Raw genomic sequence first — 21160 nt, 5'->3', positions numbered from 1 at the left:
GGCCTCCAGCCTTAGTCAAACGGGTTGGCACGTATGGTCAGGTTGCGATTTTGGCGCTATCGTAAGTTTTATGAATAGTATGCCATACAGACCCGTTTGCCACTGAACCTGCATTAACGACGACAGTGGGGCCTCCAGCCTTAGTCAAACGGGTTGGTATGTATGGTCGGGTTGCGTTTTTCGCGCGTTCATGTTTCTTGTGAATAGTATGCCATACATACCCGTTTGCCACTGAACCTGCATTAACGACGACAGTGGGGCTTCCGGCCTTAGTCAAACGGGTTAGCACGTATGGTCGGGTTGCGATGTTTTGGCCGTTTTCGCCTGGTCCTGTAAATTGCATACAATATAGACCCGTTTGCCACTGAACCTGCATTAACGACGACAGTGGGGCTTTAGGCCTTAGTCAAACGGGTCGTCTGGTTTCATTTTCTCTTAAAGATCGGAAGGTGACCCTTAGTTACCATATATACCCTCGCATTGGGCCCCCAATTTGCTAAATCTTAAACTGTAGATAATATAATTATGCCGCAATAGTTAGTCTGTCTGGAACGAAGCTGAGTTAAACCACATCCACTTTGTGACACTTCAATACATATGAACGGCCGCTACGCTAATACGATTTTGTTTTTCTCTCCCTGTCTCGTCCTCGACCCGAGGACAACGAGACAAACAGACCCAGTCCCGGTAGATGTGAAAGTCGGCACACCTCTGATCTACTGGCCGTCCTTCAACGTGATGACCAGCTGATGCCTGACCAACGATCACCGGCAGAACCCACTTAATCTCTGCTAAATCTCCTTATCCGTTCTCCCAAGGGTTTTTCCCTCCTAGGACTTATTTTTCCTCGGATAAAAGCACGGGGTTTTTTTTCTCCTAGGGGTTTTTTTTTACCCCGGGGAGGCAGCCTTTTTGGGCTTTACTTAGCTTCCTCTTCTAGACGTTGCTTTAGTAATACGTGCACTTATAATATTGAGTCATAGCCGCAGCAAATTTATTTTGTATTTTGTTGTGCTATCTGTCGCTTTTCTGTGCTTTTCACTGCTTCTATTTATGTAAAGCTGCTTTGAAACAATTGACTTTTGTGAAAAGCGCTATATAAATAAAATTGAATTGAAAAAAAATGTTCACTTTAATTATTTCATCATTAATTTTCAATAATTCAGTGGTGGATTAGGATTGGGTAGATTTTTATATATTTATATAAGATATGCTAACCGTAATAAAGAAAAAAAATGTACAAAATCAAAGTAGACAATTAAATGTTGACTACAATGATGATTAAAGGCATAAAAGAGGATGTGGAGAAGTTGAAGTCTTGCATGCTTCATCTTCAAAGGGAAAATGCACTTCCGAAACAGAAATGCGTGGAACATGACGTATAGATGGCTCTTGTGGTTAAACAGTTTTCAAGAAAAGGAGAACAAGGTACTAGAAATGTTGTGATTGATATTTATTTTGTCACAGATCATTGCCAAGGCAAAACAGTAAAGGGAGCAAGAGCTCGCCAAATCATTATCCAATTTGTTACGAGAATTGAATATACACCAAAGATTATTAAAATTGATTCAGTGTTGAAGTGGTTGAGATAATCAAGTAACGCATGAACATTAATGATGAACACCTGCTGTTAACAAACACAATCACTGAAGAAATAATTAATAACAAAAAGTCAACCTAACAGTGATTAGTTTTACCTTTATCTGGGCACTTGACCCCTAATTTCTTGTTTTTATAACAGCCAAAGAAGCACACCACAACTTGTCTTTTATTTTAACACAAAATCAACACAAAATGACACATAATGTGTTAAAAGCTTAACACAAAAAGGTAAAAATCAACACATCATTCACTTCACTGTGTGAAAGCACTCTCGTGCCTGTCGGTTCTTGTGGCACCAAACCAGTCTGCTCTTCAGTCACTTTCGCGCCGCCACAGTAATTTGATTTTATACGCCGATCAGATCGTGCAGTTCGGCATGAAGTCAAACACACCAAATAGCCTACTGTATAGTAGTTCAACCCACCAAAGTGGCAAGTGGAGCATGCTAATGGTCAGTACTTATTCAGTGCCTGTAAGAGGAATGTTTTTTTCTTATTTAGTTATCTCTAAATGTTTAAAATATTGTTTGAGTAGATGTTAAACGCAATGTTAGATGTTAGGCAAACACGAGTTAGGCCTCATTGTTTCTTTCTCAGTATCTAAAATCACAGTGGTGTGGAGATGCTTTAATGGCTCATGGATCTTCTTGTCATTCAGCAGGGATTGCCTTTTTGTTTAGTCGAATGAACCATAAAATTGATGTTTGGAAGAATACTTATCCTCTAGATATAAATGATTATTGGTGGAGATTGTAATGCTGTTCCTGATGAATGGCTGGACAGGTATCCTACCCCGTTTACTAATTTGTCTTTTAACCCCCTGATTTATAATATATGTCAGAACCTTGACCTAATTGATGTTTGGTATATGAGTAACCTACATCCAAAACAATTCACATGAGGGGTAATACTGGCTGATGAATTAATAACAATTAATTCAAGCACAAGCAAATATGTTAAAAGAGTAATCTCTTTTCAACTGTATGTGATGGTAATATTTCTCTCTCTTAATTTTAACTGACAATAGTGCTTTATCACTCGGCATCAGGAGTAATGGTAACTCGCCTTCTGTTAGAATTCACTGGAAATTACTAAATAGTAATCTATAACTTCAATTGAAAAATGAAAATGGGTAAAAGTTGGCATTAAAAGGTTGGCAATAAAAAACAGGAAACGTTTTACAACAATGTTACAAAATCAAGATAGTTAATTATATTAAGTTTAAATTACTTTGGTAATAAAGAAGTTATCAATGTGAATGAGCAGAAAGATCTTTTTTATCTCAGTATGTATTACCCCAAAAATAGTTCTGTGAATTTTGAGTTTTCTGAGTTTATTTAAGCTCAAATAGAAATAAAACTCATTATCTACTACATTTACTTAAAGACTAATCACTCTAAAAATGGCTGGGTTATTTTTGACCCATAATGGGTAAATATTGGACAGAACACGTGCTGGGTTAAAAATTGAACCAATGCTGGGTTATTTTAACCCATCTGCTGGGTTATTATTCCCCATGCTGAATAACAACAACCCAACATTGGGTAATTTTTAACCCAGCACAGGGTAATTTTTAACCCAGCACGTGTTCTGTCCAATATTTACCCATTATGGGTTAAAAATAACCCAGCCATTTTTAGAGTGAATACGAAGGCTTAAAAGCCATTGACGTTAAATTACTTTTATTTTTAGGAAAAACATTGAATGATTATTGATTTCTATAGTTTATAGGCTTTTTTCTTTACTGCTTTCATGACTTTCTGCTTAGTCACACAGCATCTCTCAATCTAAAAGCAACTGGGTTTGTTTGAAAGTTGAGCAAGTGAATGGCACTGTAATGTTTCTTACACTTGTGTTTTGTCTTTTTTTATTTATTATTGCTGTAATTTTATCTAAAATATTTATTTTTCGCATATAGCATGGCTTCATGAGATACACATAAGAAAGTGTGGTGTATTAAAAAATTTAGAAAAAGAGGAGCATGCCATCTTAACACAATAAATGATAGGGACTCTTCTTCTAGCTTACAATGAAAGTGAAAGTCCCCATGTGTAAAATGTTTTTTGTGTGTGTGTGTGTGTGTGTGTGTGTGTGTGTGTGTGTGTGTGTGTGTGTGTGTGTGTGTGTGTGTGTGTGTGTGTGTGTGTGTGTGTGTGTGTGTGTGTGTGTGTGTGTGTGTGTGTGTGTGTGTGTGTGTGTGTGTGTGTGTGTGTGTGTGTGTGTGTGTGTGTGTGTGTGTGTGTGTGTGTGTGTGTGTGTGTGTGTGTGTGTGTGTGTGTGTGTGTGTGTGTGTGTGTGTGTGTGTGTGTGTGTGTGTGTAGCCTAATTTAAACATAGCAACACAGCTTAGTATTTTTAAATATTTATGCAGGTTTACATAATAATGTTAATTATTTGCTCAATATTGTGCAAAAGCGAATAAAACGTTAATTTATATATCAGTGCAAGATCAAATGGCAGACAAGAAATACAAGCTGACCTTTCTAAGAATAAAGCATCTTGACAGAAACAGCATGGAAGACTAAACAAATATGCACAGTGCAGTCTAATGAAACTTCTTTGGACATCCTGCAAATGAGCTAATCGTATTACAGTGGTGTATCAAAATTACTTTGCTGAATATGGAGCCTTCATAAACTTCATGTTTATGAAGGACATTTTCTTTGCTTGAATTTCTTTGCTAGCAGCCTCCATGCGCTCCAAACGTTCTTTTAACTCTTTTCTTTTATGGGCAACATCAGAATCTTCTCTGAGCAGATCTTCTGTCTTGTTCCTTTTCATTATTGCATACATTTCATTCTGAAGCTGAAATATGTACTGCTCCAGCATGTGGTAGTGGATTATCAGTGGCACTTGGTTTGCCAGCCGGTCAAATGTGATCTAGCAGCAAATACAGACAAATTACATGAGGTCTTTAAAAATGCACAGCAGTAACTCAAACAGGGCAGCATTTGTCACAGGACCTTACATTAAGTCCCTTTATAGGGTTTATTTATTTATATACTATGATGAGCTCAGATGCAAAAACCCACCTAGTGCGTCTGACATGTTGTCTTGTAAATGAGCAACTTTATCAGACCAGGGCTCGAAATTGCGACTATTTTGGTCGCATATGCGACCGAAATTTAATCTGTGCGACCTTAAAATATATTTGGGAGCATTTGTGCGACTGCCCATTTTGTTGTGTGGTGCGACTTGATTTAGATTGTGATGCTGCGTGCTGCTGTCCCAGGTTCAGTGTTCTCTCCAACGTTACATAACCAATCAAATTTCACCATTAAGTTCTTACGTTTTAATGAAGACCGCAGATTGGCTAATATGAGCGTCAGTCATTCCTTGTTGCCGTGCTACGTTGGTACGTGAAGCGCGAAAATGTGAAAGACGAACCGCGAGCATGACGAGAACGAGCCGATTACAGCCAATGTTACTACTGTAATTAATGACGACGATCCGGATTCAAATGCGACTCCACCACCGGAAAATAAGACTTGACATTAAACCTTTCGGAGAGAGTGGTTTAAAGATTACGAGTGTCTCCGCTATGAGAATGGCTCGATGTAACTTACTCTTACTGTGTTTACTGTAAATCCTGTAAAACGGCGTTGGTGGCGGAATCAAAAAATTTTAAGCGCCAGACCTTGGTTAAACATGGCGAAAGTGCCAAAAACACAAGTAGTGTCATGATAAATGTGTTCATTATTGATGGAGATACCGACCTGTCTGTCAAAGAGTGTTTGATAGTGTATGTGCGCATGCGCTGGTGAATGGACATCCGACAAACATCCTTGTGGTCCATGTTGATGTGGAACACGACAATGATGGTATGTTTTTATAGTATTTTTTAAAACATTGCCTATTTAGTAGTAATAGCATCCTGCTAATGCAGTTAAAATACCAATATATATATATATATATATATATATATATATATATATATATATATATATATATATATATATATATATATATATATATATATATATTAGCCTTCTATATTAAGGTCAGTTTTGTAATGTCCCAGTTAATCAGTGTTTTACGTGTTTGCTAGATTTTCTATTGTAATCCTAATCATTTTACCTGTAATTGTTAAATAATTATTGCTATATTATTTCAATAGCATTTGTGTATTAATTTTGGAATCTATGCAGCAAAAAATAAAATAAATAGAAGACCAAATTTTAAATGCTGGGTATGGTGGCGTTTTATTTTTAATAAAATAAATCTATTAACATATACATTGTAGTTTTGGTGCCTTTTAATATTTGGATGGATGCGCCTAAATTTTTGCTGGTGCTCCTAACTCTTTAAAGTTGGGAGCACCAGTGCTACCAAATAAAAAAGTTAATTTTGAGCCCTGCAGACTCTTAATGGATTCTGCCAACAAACCGATATTTCTGAATGGCCTGAGGCTGAAATTAAATGGATCTGAAGCAAATGTATTTGATGAACGGAGAGCATTCAGTTAATATCATTACTGCATCTCATTTTTGACAGAGGTGGTGTTTAATGGTTTTTGCATCTGAGCTCCTCATATGTTTGTCAATGTTAGTTCATTGTGCATTAACAAACGTAGCAGATACAAGTTTCAAACTGTAAAGTGTTTTTTTTTATTCTTCTAACCGAGATTATAGTGAAAAGACAATTATACATAAACCATGTATGAACTGACGTTCCTGGGGAATGTAAACATTTATTTTTTTGAACTTGTCAATGTCACGGAAAGTCGTGTGATCAATTTATTCGTGTCCATGGCACAAGATTATGTTTTTTTGTGCCTTTAGCACAAATGTCTTTTTGTGACACTTGCACGAATTTCTAGAAATAGTTTTTCATGTGTGTTGCATGACTTTCTTTTTCATTTCATTTTATGTATTGTTTACTCATTGTTTTTTCCTATTTTCTTACCATTGTCATTTGGGGGTGGATTTAGAATCACTTTCTGTTACATTTTTAGACAACCCCAGGTGAGAAAAGTTTTACAAGTGGAAGAAAAATATGTAGAAACCAATACATAAAAATACATCCATCTAACCCCAACCGCAAGCAACAACGATTTAAAAATAAGGGAAAAACACTACTTTCCGTGAGATCATGTTGTCTAAAATAAACTAATGAATGTGGAACAATCTGTAATGAGCTGTAAATATGCTGCCCAATCAAACGCAAATTCCTTTAAACAGATGCATGAATGTTATGAATGATTACCGTTAAATAGGCTTTAAGATGCTGCGCCATCTCGCGTGCATCAGCACTGAAGCTCGCTACATATATAGTACCCAAATAGCCTCTGTTTTGTTGCAGTTCCAGTTTTACAGCCTCAAGCTGTCGTTTGTAGAGAGGATCTTGAGAGTAGGCAAACTTCTCCATTCTAAACTGAGATTTCACTTTCTCCTCTGCATTCTGAAGCTCTTTTTTAAGAATATCTTCAATTGGATGTTTAGCAGCCCTCAGGAGGTCAGGGAACCCCTTAAAGTGATGGCTAGCAATAGTGTTCACATCACTGTGAACAATATCTGTAAATAAAAGGGAACAGAAAACAGAGGAATCAATCAGAGGAGATAAAACACATTACCATGCATGTTTGCCATTGATTGCACTGATAACAATCATCTTTATTAAAGCTGTTACCTGTGACATCTTTTAGGATCTTTAAAGCAGGTTCCTCTAGCTCCTCTATGTGTTTCTTGAGAATGCTTTCAAATGTTTTCGGGTTAATAAATCCAGGAAGCTCTTTTCCTCTTAAAGTTTTAATGTAGACTTCAATCTGATCTGATCTGAGGATTTGCTCCACTATAGAGAATATTTACAAAGAATCATGAAAAATACAAGCACTGATACAGCCTATGCAGCCCCCCTAAACTTACTCTTACCAGTCTTATCCAAGAGGTCGTTCCATTCACCAAATTCAGTCCTAATTTTGGAAAAAACCCTAATATCTGAGTTTTTTAGATCTTCGTCTGCACCTTTTGCTTTTTCAAGTTCATCATTAAACTTACGAATTTTCTGTAGAGCACAAATGTATTTTTTACAAAAACAACCTACTTAAAAAATTTACAAAGATTAAAGAACATTCACACTTGCTGATTGACTATACATATGCGACCCTGCTTGTGAAATCCAGGCTAAAGTATCATAGTCTTTCACTTTCATTTAAATGTTTTATTTACATTTAATTTATATTTTTTTTATATTTTCACCGAATGTTCAAAAAATTACTTTAGTTAGGTTTTCAAAGACCAGGGACACACACACACACACACACACTTCATATTTTCACCATAATCAGGAGAGTGTGCCTCTCATCTTGATCAAGAGGAACTTCATCTCCTAGTCCTTTAAGTTCCTCTGTGGTCTTTGTACATATCTCCTTAAGTTGGGGTTCTAACTGTGGCAGTGAATTCTAAAGGTGTAAAAAGACAATAAGATGTAAAATGTACAGCAATCTAAAATCACAACTTTTTCCAGGTTTCCATGTTTTATATGCTCTGTAATTTTACATACGTACAATAATGTGTATAACCAATTCGTTAGTGAGCCGTTCTGCAAGAAAAGGTACTGTAGCTTTACCTTCTTTAAGAAAAGGCCTGAAGAGAAAGAATTCTGTGAGAAATGCTGTTTAAAAATCTAAAATTACTTTTATATTTCCACAGACCAAATGAAATTGTTTGAAATTGTGCTGTACACTTTTTGAATAAATCAAGTAAGTTTATAAAACAAAATATCTTGCCTAAAATGAGCATTTTTATGGAAAAACTGTCTTTCTTTTTCCAAAGCTTCGACCAGAGTAAGATTCTCATTGATGTCTTGCTGGCCACGGCACTTTACAATCATATAGCCCTTTTTCAGCTTGACCACACAATTGTTGACAATCTTGACAATTGTCTCCTCCATTCCTTTGTCCACCAAGTCTGGTTTAGTCAAAATCCCTATAGGCATAAAGATCAATCAAGTTTGTTTAAATGTTTCATTTTATTTTACGAAGCAAAGAATCAAGAACAAAGTCTCAGATAGTCATAAAGTCACTTATAAAGTAGCCTAATTCGATTAGCCTGAAATGTTACTTACCCAGTGTCCTGTTCCCATCTGGATCTACATTTTTTGCCATTTGTAGTGCTTCAGTGGTTTCAATATCAATGTTTGCTGGTATAACGACCAAGCTGATGGTCTCTTGTCTTTTAATGTACTTTTCAATTAGATCTTTTATCTATAACAGAAACCAAACAATATTGCATTGAAGGACAGAGACTTTTTAAATCTTACAACCCATGACAAACATAGATATTTTGCAAAGTCTTGACTCAGCAATCAGCAATTATAAGAATATGGTTGGATTGATGTGTTTTAAAAATTGTTTGCCTCTGTTACCTTTCATTAACTATGCACATGGTTCTATTCATCATAAATTGGCAGCATTACCATGCTAGGTTTTACATAGTACTACTTCTATAAAGAAATATTTCAAATATAACTTGTTTTATTCTGTCTGGCAACAGGTTCACTTATCAGAGTTCATATCAGATTTAATCTTACTTGTATCCCAATGTCACTAGGCTGGTTACCAGTGGCAACCCTAGCAATTCCTGGCAGGTCAATGAGAGTAAGATCAGGAACATCACTGGACTTGATTTCCAGAGTGATCATCTCATGACTGATTCCTTCTCCTTCTCCAGCCAATGCTGTCTGAGCTACATACACAAATTATACTGACATCACCTCACAGATAATGAAACACAATTGATTTAACTTTTAAAAATAAAATGATATAAGTCAATTTAGAAACCATGTAATACAAACCATCTAGGACAGCTTTCTCTATTTCTGCTGGATTCGTCAGGTTTATTTTTTTATCATTATATGACAACAATCCATGCCAGGTAACATTTGTTCTAACTTTCTTTAATTTCAGTTCAAGCGGACATCTTGTGACAATACCTGTGTTAACAGATAGTTAGCAATCTATTTATCAAGGCTTACTTGTCTGATAGAGAGAGAATGACAATGTGTATACATGCAGTCTGCAGATCACTGTACTTGAATTATGTTTGAATTGTATTACCTGTTCCTCTGGGCAGTGCCACACCTGACAGAGCCTCCAATACAGAACTCTTTCCTGAGCTTTGGTCACCTATAACAGCAATAGCTGGCAGATTCAGGTCCTTCTCGATACCAAGTGACCTGAGTTTGTCCACTAGGTCAATATAGGGACGCGCATTTTCTTCATAGTATTCATTCAGACTATTCATAATTCCTTGCTTTGACGAACCGTGTTGAGGTAAGTTTAAACTATGTTGATTCTGCAAAATATAATAGTGTCCTCAGTGTTTTAGTAAATGGTATTTCTTGGCCTATTTGATTCTTAAAACACAATTTTAACGCCAGTATATTAACACAGTCCAGCAGTGAATATAGTGGAGTTGTTTCTATTTCTAAACTGAACCGTTATTCTATAACATTTAAAATCATATGTAATTCGGTAGTGGAATTGACTCTTAATTAAATTAGTGTGGTATGCAAATGAACCCCCCCCCCAAACAAAAAATGTATTAAATTATTACCCACAGATATTAAAGAGATAACTAAACCGTGCATTGGCTGCTTTTAGTCAGCTGCTGCGATGCGTTAGCAGCACCGCCAGATGGCAAGCCTGCGAACAAATGCGCGGAAATGGGGGAGCTGCGACTTATATAAAACACAATTACTTTTACACCTCTCAACGGTTTCAATTTTTCAAATATATTTTTAATCTGTGTGGAAAACATAAATATTTAGTCTGCAATTGCTTAGAATCCTCAAAGACTTAGAAATGTATTATTTAAGGAATCATGGTCGCATATACGTTTGTCATATTGATTTTGCTCTCGGGGCATCCCTTATGTAATATACCTAATTGTACATAAAATTAAATAAATTACCCATTGTGAATAGCGCTTTTTTATTGTTAACCCCAACTATGTAATTTTCTTGTGTTTTCAGCAAAACAGCATCATTTGAAGATGTAGGATTCTCTTCTTTCACTTTCATTATAAGCTCACCGCAAACAGCGCGCGCTGTCTTCTTCCGCCACGTGCAGTAATTAACTTAAGCCAGAAGTCAGTTATAAAACTTACGACTATGACTCACGCGTCAAATGCACATGGACATTGTCCAAGACTTTGTAAAAAAAAAATAGGGGCATTTTAAACAGTTTCAATATTTCATTCATTCACTAAATGCAGTAAAGGGGCGTCGCTAGACCCATGGCATCATTTAGGCTACATTCATAATCACGGCACAAAAAAACAACAACGAATAAGTATGCATTGCATAGTAACCAAATGTTAAGCATTTGCCAAGTTAAGTAAACTTAGAAGGTATAATAGTCTTTTAAATTATGTCGCGGCTATACAATAAACTTTTTGTAAAATCTATCAAAAACAAGGTCAAAGTAGACACAAAATTTTACAATTCTCTTTAGAGTTGAGAGAAATGTGTACTTTCGGAAAAAGAAACAGATGAAGACAGAAAGATGCAGGTATACTCACTGAACACCAAAGGCACAGGAATATGAAAGAGAACAGAGATAGGCTACTATATTACTTTTTCGTTTTGGTTTCATTTTATCCAGGGGCGCCCCTAAGGGGGAGTTAGGACGATTCTAAGGGCCCACGCATCCCAGATATCTTTTTTTTTTGTAACAGTAATTGTGGTAATGTAATAAAAATTGTAATCGTATATATCTATCCAAAGAGTCACCAATAAAACAAAGTTATGGCTTGTTTCTGCATATCCGGCAAAATTATTACCCCGATCCACTGAATGGTTTCGTCGAGTTTTAGTGGCAAGAGTGAAATCAGATGGTAAACTGCCAACTTAGAGATGTCTTTGAATAGGAAATTAATCTGGAAAATGAAAGAGAGTGTGTAATGCTTCCCATTGTGCAGAGAAGAATAAACAAGGGTGCCACAAAACGCCAAAGGAAGTGCAACCTTGAATGTCATTTTTATTATTTTATCATTAATTTTCAATAATTCTGCCGTCCAGGGATTAGGGGTGCACCCGTAGGTACTGCAATACTTTGAGATTTAGCGAGAAGTGCGCTTCGTGATTTGGGATGACCTAATTTTGGATGGCCTGCCCTGAACCCTAACACTGGGTGGGTTTTTTGGATATAGAATTGAACTAGATTATGATCCATCTCCCAATGATGTAAAGTTACAGGCTACACTGAAAACCCGCTATGCAAGTAGTGTGCACGATATGCAAGATTTTGCTGACACCTAGTGGACTAGAGACGGTACAGATTTGACTGAAATAATGATTTGTTGATAATAGTAACCTATAGGCCTATTCCTATTAAAAAACACTTCAGAAATAAACATTCTTTATAACCTTCTTAGGTTTCAGTAGCCTACAAGACAGCAGATCTGCATTTAAGATGATCATGTCATTGGGTTTATTTTTAACAAATAAGAAATTTATAAACAATTTATTTAGGTCTAAATTCTAAATTACTGTATTTAGTAGACAAATTTTATTTTATTTAGAGAATTAAACATTGTAAATGGTCAAGAGAATAGCCAGAGTGTCCAAAACTTATATGGAATGAACTAAAATTTAAGTTTAAATTGGTTAAAATTGTATAGGCTACCTTTTTTACTTTATTAATCACTAGTACCATTTACCACAGTGATGTAGTGCATATAACTCATTTGAGTTCAAGTCAAGACCAAGACCAGTGCCAAGTCCAAGTCAAGACCGAGTCCAGATAAAGTTGGATGTCGACTGGTCTTGACATTGACTCGGCACTCTCTGGTCTTGGATTTGACTCAAACTTGAGAAATGAGTTGGACTCCACTACAACACTGATTTACGATAAGTTTTTAACCCTCTTATTTGTTAATTTCATGTTCTTGCAAATTAAATAATATACACAGCAATAAACAAGACAAATACAAATGATAAGATTGTTTATTAACCACAGAGTACACAGGCCTGGATGAAATGCTCAAATAAAACATAGCATGGTGGTATCACATAGATGAGACACCACAGAGTGCTACGAAAGTAAAAGTAAGCTTGTGCATCTTCATGTATAAGGGCTAGATACATCTGAGCAGAACATTAGAGGTAGGAACATTCTCTTGACAACAAAATGTAAAAAGCGATATAGAAAAGTGCATAAGATACTGGCTGAGTTTGGTTTGTTTGGCTTTTCTATGTTGCTGACACTGGGTACAGTTGGTAACAGATCCTCTTTCTCTATTCGAAATTCTCTAGTGGTCACAACCAAACAGGTCATGAGACACCTTTTTCTGTACAGGCATAATTTTGCCCACAAGCATTACCATGATACTTTCATAATTGTAGAAATGGTTACCAGTGATAATAGTCACACCATTGGGTCCACACATCGCAGTGTCAACCTTTTTAAACGCTGTTATGGTTCCTTCCTTCACAGCGGCACGTGGTGTGGCTTTCATGTCAACTTTATAGAGTGTCTGACCTTTAGTAGAAAAGACAGTGGGTTTACTGTTACTATTAAACAAAAAATCAAGACAATGAACAGCACTTTGAATTAACAAGCCATGCAAACAGGTTTTACCTTTGATAACATGAACATCGTTCTGCTTAGCACACACAAATGCGGCACAAATATGATCCTCAATTCCCAGCACCTCCTTCAGAGGTTTGGGGAAACCTTCTACTGGTGTGTGCGGCTCTTTAATGTTGTACGCAAATACACGATCGTCCTGCAAAAAAATTCTATGAGAAGATGCAAACACATTTAATCAAATTTATGGTCAAAGATTAGTGGCACAAATGAACCTTGACTATGTAGAAATGGCCTTCATAAGAAAAAGCTGCATCCACGTCACCGTGCACACCTTTAAAAGCATTCTCAATAGTGTCCGAGTGAAATTTATCACCAGTTTTGCTGAGGAAATGGTTCCCTGGGAAACAGAAAAGTCTTACTGTAAATGGGTCGTTGTCTTTGATGCATGTGGTTGTGTCCATCCCCTAGTAATTTTCATACTCAATATACTGAAGCAAATTAAAACTTACCTCTAAAAGCATGTATATTACCATCATCATCAGATGTGATGGCATCCAAGTGTACACGACTACATTTTTCTCTCTCGATGTGTTCTGCAGTGGTCTTATTTTCTGAAGGAGATCAAACGTTTTACATGGCTATTCTTATTTTAAACACTACAGTATTTATTCAATCTTTGTGATGAGGGTGCTTAGTAATGCATTTACCAAATTTGGAACATTTTGTGAAGTAACCACGGGTCTCCTTCGGGTATTTGCCATGAACTTCACCTGTGATGGGGTCAAACTTGGAAAACTGATGTCCGTGTAAGCAAAAATAATGCTTCATTTGACGGAAGGCTCCTGTGCAATTGGGCATGCCTTTGATTTCCTTTTCATCAACCTTCTTGGTCTTTATAACGAAGTGGTACATCTTATTACCTTTAGTTGGGTAAAAGCAATAGTTTGATAAATTAGGAATAAAGCACAGGTTAAGCATGATTGACTGGTCAAAGGTCAAAAATGGTCCCTATAGATCTTTAGATATTGGTACCACATATTTACATATCTGTGCCAAAATGGTACATACTGTATTAGGTCCCTTTTAAAGGGAACTGCTCCAGTGACAGCTTGAGATCATTTTTTTCCGACAGTGTAGGCATAATGCAAAGTAAATCATTGTAAGATTGGAACCAATCGAGTGCTGAAATATTCCTTGGAGGTCGATTATGAAAAGTTATCAAAAAAAGTTGACGTTTCGACTCATCGTCGACACGCCATGCTCAAACATCTGACGTGCGCGAAGCTGCTTGGACTTGATTGGCTATAACTGGGGACATGAATGAGGTATTGACACCAAATTTGGTGTATATATATATATGTGGAAATTATTCTGGGGTCACGTGCAAAAAATGCGCTGACTGATCACTAGTTGGCGCTACAGCAATGGCAAACACGTTGATGCTCATAATTCTCACAATTCTAGTCCAAATGTCAAGTGCCTTATATCACTGGAATCCTTGGCTCAAGACAAACAAAATGTTTATTTATAATTTCATTTCCGTCATGAAAACTTTTTGAAATACCTTTAAAAAAGAGGACGGTGTCCTCTGGACATTCAGGCTTGTGACACTGCACTGCAGCATCCAAGTGATCAGGGATGCCAGGGAAAACTTCGGAGATATCTTTAGGATAGCCATTCTCCAGCTTGTGCTTGTGGTAGCTAAACACTTTGTTGTCCTTTAATGGTGGTGAAGAAGAGAAAATAATTGGTGAATAGTTTACATTGTTAGACTCAAAAGACAAAGCTTGCATTTAAGTGTAAATTCAGAATAATTGACTATTGAACATAAATTTTAACTTAAAATAAACGTATTAATTTCATAATAAATTTCATATAAATTTTTGTTCATTTCAGCATTTGTTAATACATTTATAAAATTAAAACATTAGTTAATGCACAGTGAACTTACACAAACAATTGATTGATTCATTAAACAAACATTAACAAATGCTGCTAAACTATAATGTTTTTTGTTAGTTCATGTTAGCTAATGCATTTACTAATGCTAACAAATGTAAAAGTTATTTAATAGAGAAAAGTTAAGGTTACCAGGAAGAAGAACTGGTGGTCGTGGTGGTCTGGGCTGTCCTCAGAGTGCATTAGAAATGTAGCATCCACGTGTCCGAGATGATGGGCATCATCAAGCTCCGCGAAGGTTTTATTAGACAGCTCAGACTTGCCTTGGGAACCCTTGAATAGGTGGTCGCCTTGAATCAACCAGTCAAAGGTCAATCAGTCATTTCAGCTTAAACAGCATCTTAAGCTGAATCAGCAGCATTTGTGCTTAACGTTGATGGACACAAACAATTATTTTGATTCATCTTTCATTTATTTGATTGAAACTCAACTGGTAGAGCATTGCAGTGCAGTTGTGGTTTCGATTAGCAAGGAACACACATGCAAACACATACAGTATACTGATAAAATCTATAGCTTGAATGCACTTCAAGTACACTTAAAGGTGCTGGGTTCTTGGTTGTTTCTGGGTTAATTTTTACCTAGCTGCTCAATAGTGCCAGGACATAAACAATAAAATACAGACACTTTCAAAAGTAAAGCTATGAAGTATACTGGTAACTTTATTAATATTAATATTCATTGATAAAAAACATTTATATAAATTAAACTATGTACTGGCATACTTATAATAACAGACTCAATTAATTCACTCCAAATAAGTAAATGCCATTCTCACCTTTAAAGAAATGAAGAACTCCATCCTCGTCCACAGCAGCCGCATCGAAATTGACTCCTGCACAGCGATCAAGCTTTTCGGGATGGTGCTTATCGGGATGGTGCTTATCGGGTTTTTTGTGGCCATGCTCCTTATCACCATGTGATTTATCTATACCAAAAGACGATTAGCACATTAAGTTTTGAAATTGAAATAAGACATTCACGCCCAGGTATTAATTTAATTTATGTCCACCAAGAATAAAATTTGCTTTATTTTAATAGAGCACATTTTTTCTTTCATGCAGCTTACCTTTTTCACCATGTTTCTCCTCATGTTGACTGAAGACACAAAAACAACAGGGATAGTTAAACTGCAGCAACGTGCTTTTTACTTAATAAAAATACAGAAAAAAAACATTTGTTTTTTGCTTTTTATATCTGAAAAATCTGATTTACTTCAAAAAAAAAAAAACACTTTTAGAAACCTTTATTTTTAAGCTTGTAGACAGTCACATACAGTAAAAGCTCAATTGCAATTAAAACAGAATAATGTTAAATATTTAATAAACACTGCATGTTTAAAACTATATAGAATACAGTAAAAGTCTATAGGTTTATACTTGTATACAATTTATAGTACATTGTTTAATATTATCCTTGGACAAACAGTGCTTAGAGGTGTTTGTACAGTGTGTATATACTCACGAGGGAGCAGTGAAGGCCAGGGTGAGCGCCAGGCACAAAGTGAGAGTTTGAACAAGCAGCCTCATATTCAGCAGGGTCCTCAAGCAAGACAGAGCTCAGCTGGAAAAGGTAGAGGGCAACCCGATGGTGCCCACTATTTATACCCTTCACCAGTGCAAGGACTGTACTGCTTGCACACAGGAGCTGGCACGATTGGGCAGCACATGCACACCCACGTGTCTGCATCATGCATAAGTAGGAACATTTAGTAACATCCCCAAATTTATCTTCACACGTACATGTGCATGTTTACCTACCCCCATGGCTCCACCATCCACAGGCTGGTCAAGGGGCATATGCATGAGTTGAGCAATGTAAAATATATCCATGCATCAACAGGTAAATTACATCAGACATGAATCTGCAGAATATCAGTAAACCCTCATAGGGCAGCAGTTTAGTGGTGTGATAGACCAAACGTTCATTAAAATTTCACAATATTTCACGATCTAGGTTTAAGTTGGTTTAAAATAAAGGCAGGAAGAATCAATCAGTTGATTGACAACTCTGCGTGATTTTATCCTACATCACGTTCATTAATGATGAATACATCATCATTAGTCTTTTTTACATGATTGAATATTCTAGAAAACCAAGCCAAATGAACTGTGTTGCTCTTTTCCCCTAACAGACAAATAAAATAGACAATCAATACAGAGTGCTGATATCAGCATTTTAGATTTATAAGGTAAACATTTACTGAGACATTTTTATTTAATCGTTCTGTGGTTTATAATTAAAACTTATGCAAGCCGATATAGTAGAAGATATGCATCTTGCTGAATTCGGATAACAAAATAAACATGCTAGGAAGGGTTTGTAATTTGTCAAAGAACCCATTTCATATTTATGCAAATGTGCCATGCATTGATTTGTGGAATTGTGTACTTGCAATCATGAATCTGCACTAATGATTTGCTAAATTCATGCATTCAAACTCATAATTTTCTCATTTAAAAATGTCCAGTCACATTAACCTGTTGTGCATTGCATAGATTTGTAATTTTGGTATTAAATAATTTCATTTGTTTTAGTATGAGGCAGGATGCTGACTCAAGGCTTTCATTAATATATAGTCACTTTGATCATTAGTATAAACTATATCGGTCCCTCGCAATCTCTACTATACACTCCTAAAAATAAAGGCTCCTAAACAGATCTTTGATGGGCTGTATGAATGAAGAACTTGCACAAATGGTTAAAGGGTAAGAAATAACGGTTATATTACTTAAGACAGATCTATGCAAAGACATTCAAAAGATTTTGTATTTTTATACAGTGTACATTTTTTTTAATCATTCTGTGCTTTATCACTTATGCAAGCCGATATAGTAGTGGTGTATCGGCGATACTGCTAAAGTTTTGTGCAATACTGCTAAAGTTTGATACTGCCACTTTTTTTGGAAATTAGCTTAGTATTTCTTTGTAAATATGGAGCTCAGAGATAAAGTCAGACACGGAGTCTGTTTTTTGTGGAGATGGTAAAGTACTCTATTTTATAAGGCCCTGTAGATGTGGGTGGTGTTTGGGGGAGGATTGGGGTAAATGACAACTGACACTATAGTGTTACAGTTCAAACTGCATACATCCAGATGTGAACATACACTCTCAGAAAAAGGTACAAAAGTTGTCAAGGGGGCGGTACCTTTTCAAAAAGTACACTTTTTTAGCTAAAAGGTAAATATTGGTACTTTGGAGGTACTGATACCTGAAAGGTACATACAGTCGTGCTCAAAATTATTCATACCCTTCGTAAATATGACCACAGGCAGCTGTGAAAATAAATCTGCATCATTAATACTTTTAATCTTTTATTTAAAAAATCTACAAAAATCCAACCTTTCATTGGAGAATAATAATTTTATATGGGGGAAAATCTCATTATGAGAGAAATATTTTTAATCATACCCTTCAATACTTTTTGCAACCTCCTTTTCCCAAGAGAACAGCTCTGAGTCTTCACCTATAATGCCTGATGAGTTTGGAGATCACCTGACAAGAGATCAGAGATCATTCATTCACGCAGAATCTCTCCAGATCCTTCAGAGAGATTCCAGCTCCATGTTGGTGCTTCTTCTCTTCAGTTCATCCCACTCCTTTTCTTTAAGGTTCAGGTCAGGGGACTGGGCTTGTCATGGCAGAAGCTTCGTTTTGTACTCAGTGACTCATTTTTGTGTTAGTTTTGATGTTTGTTTTGGATCATTGCCCTGAATGAAGATCAAACCATGGCCCTTTATATGATCCTTCTAACAGGGACAGTCAGGTTTTGATTTTTTATCTGTTGGTATTTCATAGAATCCACGATGCCATGTATCTGGTCAAGATGTCCAGGACCTCCAGCAGAAAAATAGGCCCACAACATTAAAGATACAACAGTATATTTCATTGTACACATGGGGTACATTTTACCCCTGTGTGCACCAAACTAATGTTGAGTGTTTGCTGCTAAAAAAAGCAATTTTTTGCTTCATCTGACCATAGAACATTTGAAAAGTAACAGACACTACTTGAACTTCAAACGGGATGGGTTATATAATCAGTTGACACAAAAAATAGCTTTTATTATAGGCCATGGTTGGATCTTCCATCAGGGCAATGATCCAAAACAAACATCAAAACTAACACAAAAATGAGTCACTGAGCACAAAATGAAGCTTCTGACATGACAATCCCAGTCCCCTGACCTGAACCCTAAAGAAAATGAGTGGGATGAACTGAAGAGAAGAAGCACCAACCTGGAGCTGGAATCTGAAGGATCTGGACAGATTCTGCATGAATGATCTCTGATCTCTTGTAAGGTGTTCTCCAAACTCATCAGGCATTATAGGTGAAGACTCAGAGCTGTTCTTTTGGGAAGAGGAGGTTGCAAAAAGTATTGAATCAAAGGGTATGATTAATTGTGAGCAGTGTGTATTAGAGAAAAAAAAATTCTCTCATAATGAGATTTTCCCCCATTTAAAATTATTTTTCTCCAATGAAAGGTTGGATTGTTGTAGATTTTTTAAATAAAAGATCAAAAGAATTAACGATGCAGACTTATTTTCAAAGCCTTCTTTGGTCATATTTACAAAGGGTATGAATAATTTTGAGCACGACTGCATCTGTACCAAAATGGTACATATTAAGACCTTTTGTTAAAGGCACTGTACCAGTGACAGCTTTTGTATCTTTTTTCTAAGAGTGTATGTGACCCTGTCTGTGAAAACCAGGCTAAATTCTGAGATAACTTCACATATTTTTAGACACATTGAAAGTTATAACAAAATTACACCCAGAATAATTAAAAAGTGAACACAATGTTTGCATGTTAACAAATATGAGCTGTTTTGAGTGGGCTTCTTAGAGAACAGACGGTAGTTTTTTTTATTATATTTTGCAAACAATATTATAAAGAGTTTTAGGGTCTTATAAGAACCGAAAGTTTTAACCCTGTAGGGAAGATTATATAACAATTTCATTTTCTGCAGCTTTGCACTTGTTTCAGTGTTAAATCATAACAGCCAGACACAGAACAGTTCCACAGTTCATTGTCTGGACTTTGTCTGCGGTGATATTTACACAGTCTTGTGCGCCAAAAAACTATTACAGATCTTGGTAAGGTTAACCATTTTCTTTAAAAAAAAACCTGTTCTGATTATAATTTAAAGCAGCTCCTTAAGGGAAATAAAATTCAGAGTTATAACCTTGTGTGGGAGGCAACACTGATTCATGGGAAAGGAAAAAACACTATATCTGAATGCAGATATTATAATCATAATATAGCCTATATAATAACTTTTTACAATCACATGCCTTACATGTACAGTGAAAATGTATAGTTTGTCATCTGTGATATAAAAGGCGGAAAAAATAAATTAAGCATTGCTGCAGGTGTGTTTGAGGAAGCTCTCTGTAAAGTTTTTTCAAGCATTATTCTCCGAATTCCTTATCCTGTCACCAAATGTAAGCCAGCGGATTTCCAGTGCATCCCAGAAACAGGAAAAGGCTATTGTTGGGTGTTAAATGTAAAGAATACCTATGAGTTAGAATGGTTAAAACATCAAGTTTTTTAAAAACATCCTCAGTAAGCTGCAGTAAGTGCAAAAACTTGACCAAACGACAATCTGCATTTATCATTCAGAGAAAATTTTAACAAACCTATGGGTGGCTAGCTTTTCATTTTTAGTAGTAACCCACACCCCACCGCAAAAAATCTACAGGATGATTCTCACAAAATCAAAAGGGAAAAAAATATTTTAAAGTCTAAAATTCATCTAAAACGCCAAATTAATATAATATACGTTTAAATTTAGAAAATATTAGTCATTTTCCGTATTTTATAGCGTTATAGTATAGTATTGGACACTAACCTTGCCATGGTGAATATTCAAATATAATTTTGCAATACAGTTTATCAATTAATTATAGCTACAATACTACAAAATAGTTTGTCATACATTTAAAAAAGAACAGTAAATACTAAAGTGAACTACGGTATTTTTAATGTGTGGGTCCACAATGATTAGCATGACTTAAAGCCTGCTTAAGCAGTAATTTTTTGAAAAAGCGCGCCCTCGTGTGGCCA

At 36.0% G+C, this 21160-nt stretch overlaps 2 protein-coding genes across 2 annotated transcripts; both read right to left on the bottom strand.

Annotated features, from left to right (window-relative positions):
• Positions 1-4014: 4014 nt before the first annotated feature.
• On the bottom strand, positions 4015-12043 carry LOC135733354 (interferon-induced GTP-binding protein Mx-like). Its single transcript, XM_065251823.2, has 12 exons — positions 11123-12043; positions 9658-9895; positions 9396-9533; positions 9132-9286; positions 8667-8805; positions 8329-8527; positions 8107-8185; positions 7879-8001; positions 7472-7604; positions 7230-7391; positions 6807-7114; positions 4015-4481 (listed from the first exon to the last, which is right to left on the bottom strand). The coding sequence occupies exons 2-12, from the start codon at positions 9842-9844 to the stop codon at positions 4209-4211; spliced, it is 1896 nt and encodes a 631-aa protein (XP_065107895.1). The 5' UTR covers positions 9845-9895; positions 11123-12043; the 3' UTR covers positions 4015-4208.
• A 489-nt stretch (positions 12044-12532) lies between these two features.
• hpxa (hemopexin a) lies at positions 12533-16686 on the bottom strand. The gene is made up of 10 exons (XM_065251825.1): positions 16558-16686; positions 16163-16191; positions 15872-16021; positions 15226-15383; positions 14699-14852; positions 13842-14054; positions 13644-13745; positions 13407-13531; positions 13183-13330; positions 12533-13083 (listed from the first exon to the last, which is right to left on the bottom strand). Exons 1-10 carry the CDS (start codon positions 16620-16622, stop codon positions 12854-12856), a joined length of 1374 nt encoding a protein of 457 aa, XP_065107897.1. The 5' UTR covers positions 16623-16686; the 3' UTR covers positions 12533-12853.
• Between the last annotated feature and the right edge of the window lie 4474 nt (positions 16687-21160).

This window comes from Paramisgurnus dabryanus, chromosome 15, assembly GCF_030506205.2.
Source record: "Paramisgurnus dabryanus chromosome 15, PD_genome_1.1, whole genome shotgun sequence".
In the NCBI taxonomy this organism is placed as follows: Eukaryota; Metazoa; Chordata; class Actinopteri; order Cypriniformes; family Cobitidae; genus Paramisgurnus; species Paramisgurnus dabryanus.
The sequence above is the reverse complement of the archived record's forward strand: the minus strand, read 5'-3'. Positions and strand labels throughout refer to the sequence as shown.

Excerpts from the sequence above, each read along its gene's own strand:
- LOC135733354 (XM_065251823.2), bottom strand. The coding sequence starts at position 9,844 with ATGAATAGTCTGAATGAATACTATGAAGAAAATGCGCGTCCCTATATT. Across the intron at positions 8,528-8,666 it reads AGATGGGAACAGGACACTGG|GGATTTTGACTAAACCAGAC; the intron begins GTAAGTAACATT and ends TTATGCCTATAG. Across the intron at positions 8,186-8,328 it reads CATAAAAATGCTCATTTTAG|GCCTTTTCTTAAAGAAGGTA; the intron begins GCAAGATATTTT and ends CTTTCTCTTCAG.
- hpxa (XM_065251825.1), bottom strand. The coding sequence starts at position 16,622 with ATGAGGCTGCTTGTTCAAACTCTCACTTTGTGCCTGGCGCTCACCCTG. Across the intron at positions 16,192-16,557 it reads CTGGCCTTCACTGCTCCCTC|TCAACATGAGGAGAAACATG; the intron begins GTGAGTATATAC and ends TTGTGTCTTCAG. Across the intron at positions 16,022-16,162 it reads GGAGAAACATGGTGAAAAAG|ATAAATCACATGGTGATAAG; the intron begins GTAAGCTGCATG and ends CTTTTGGTATAG.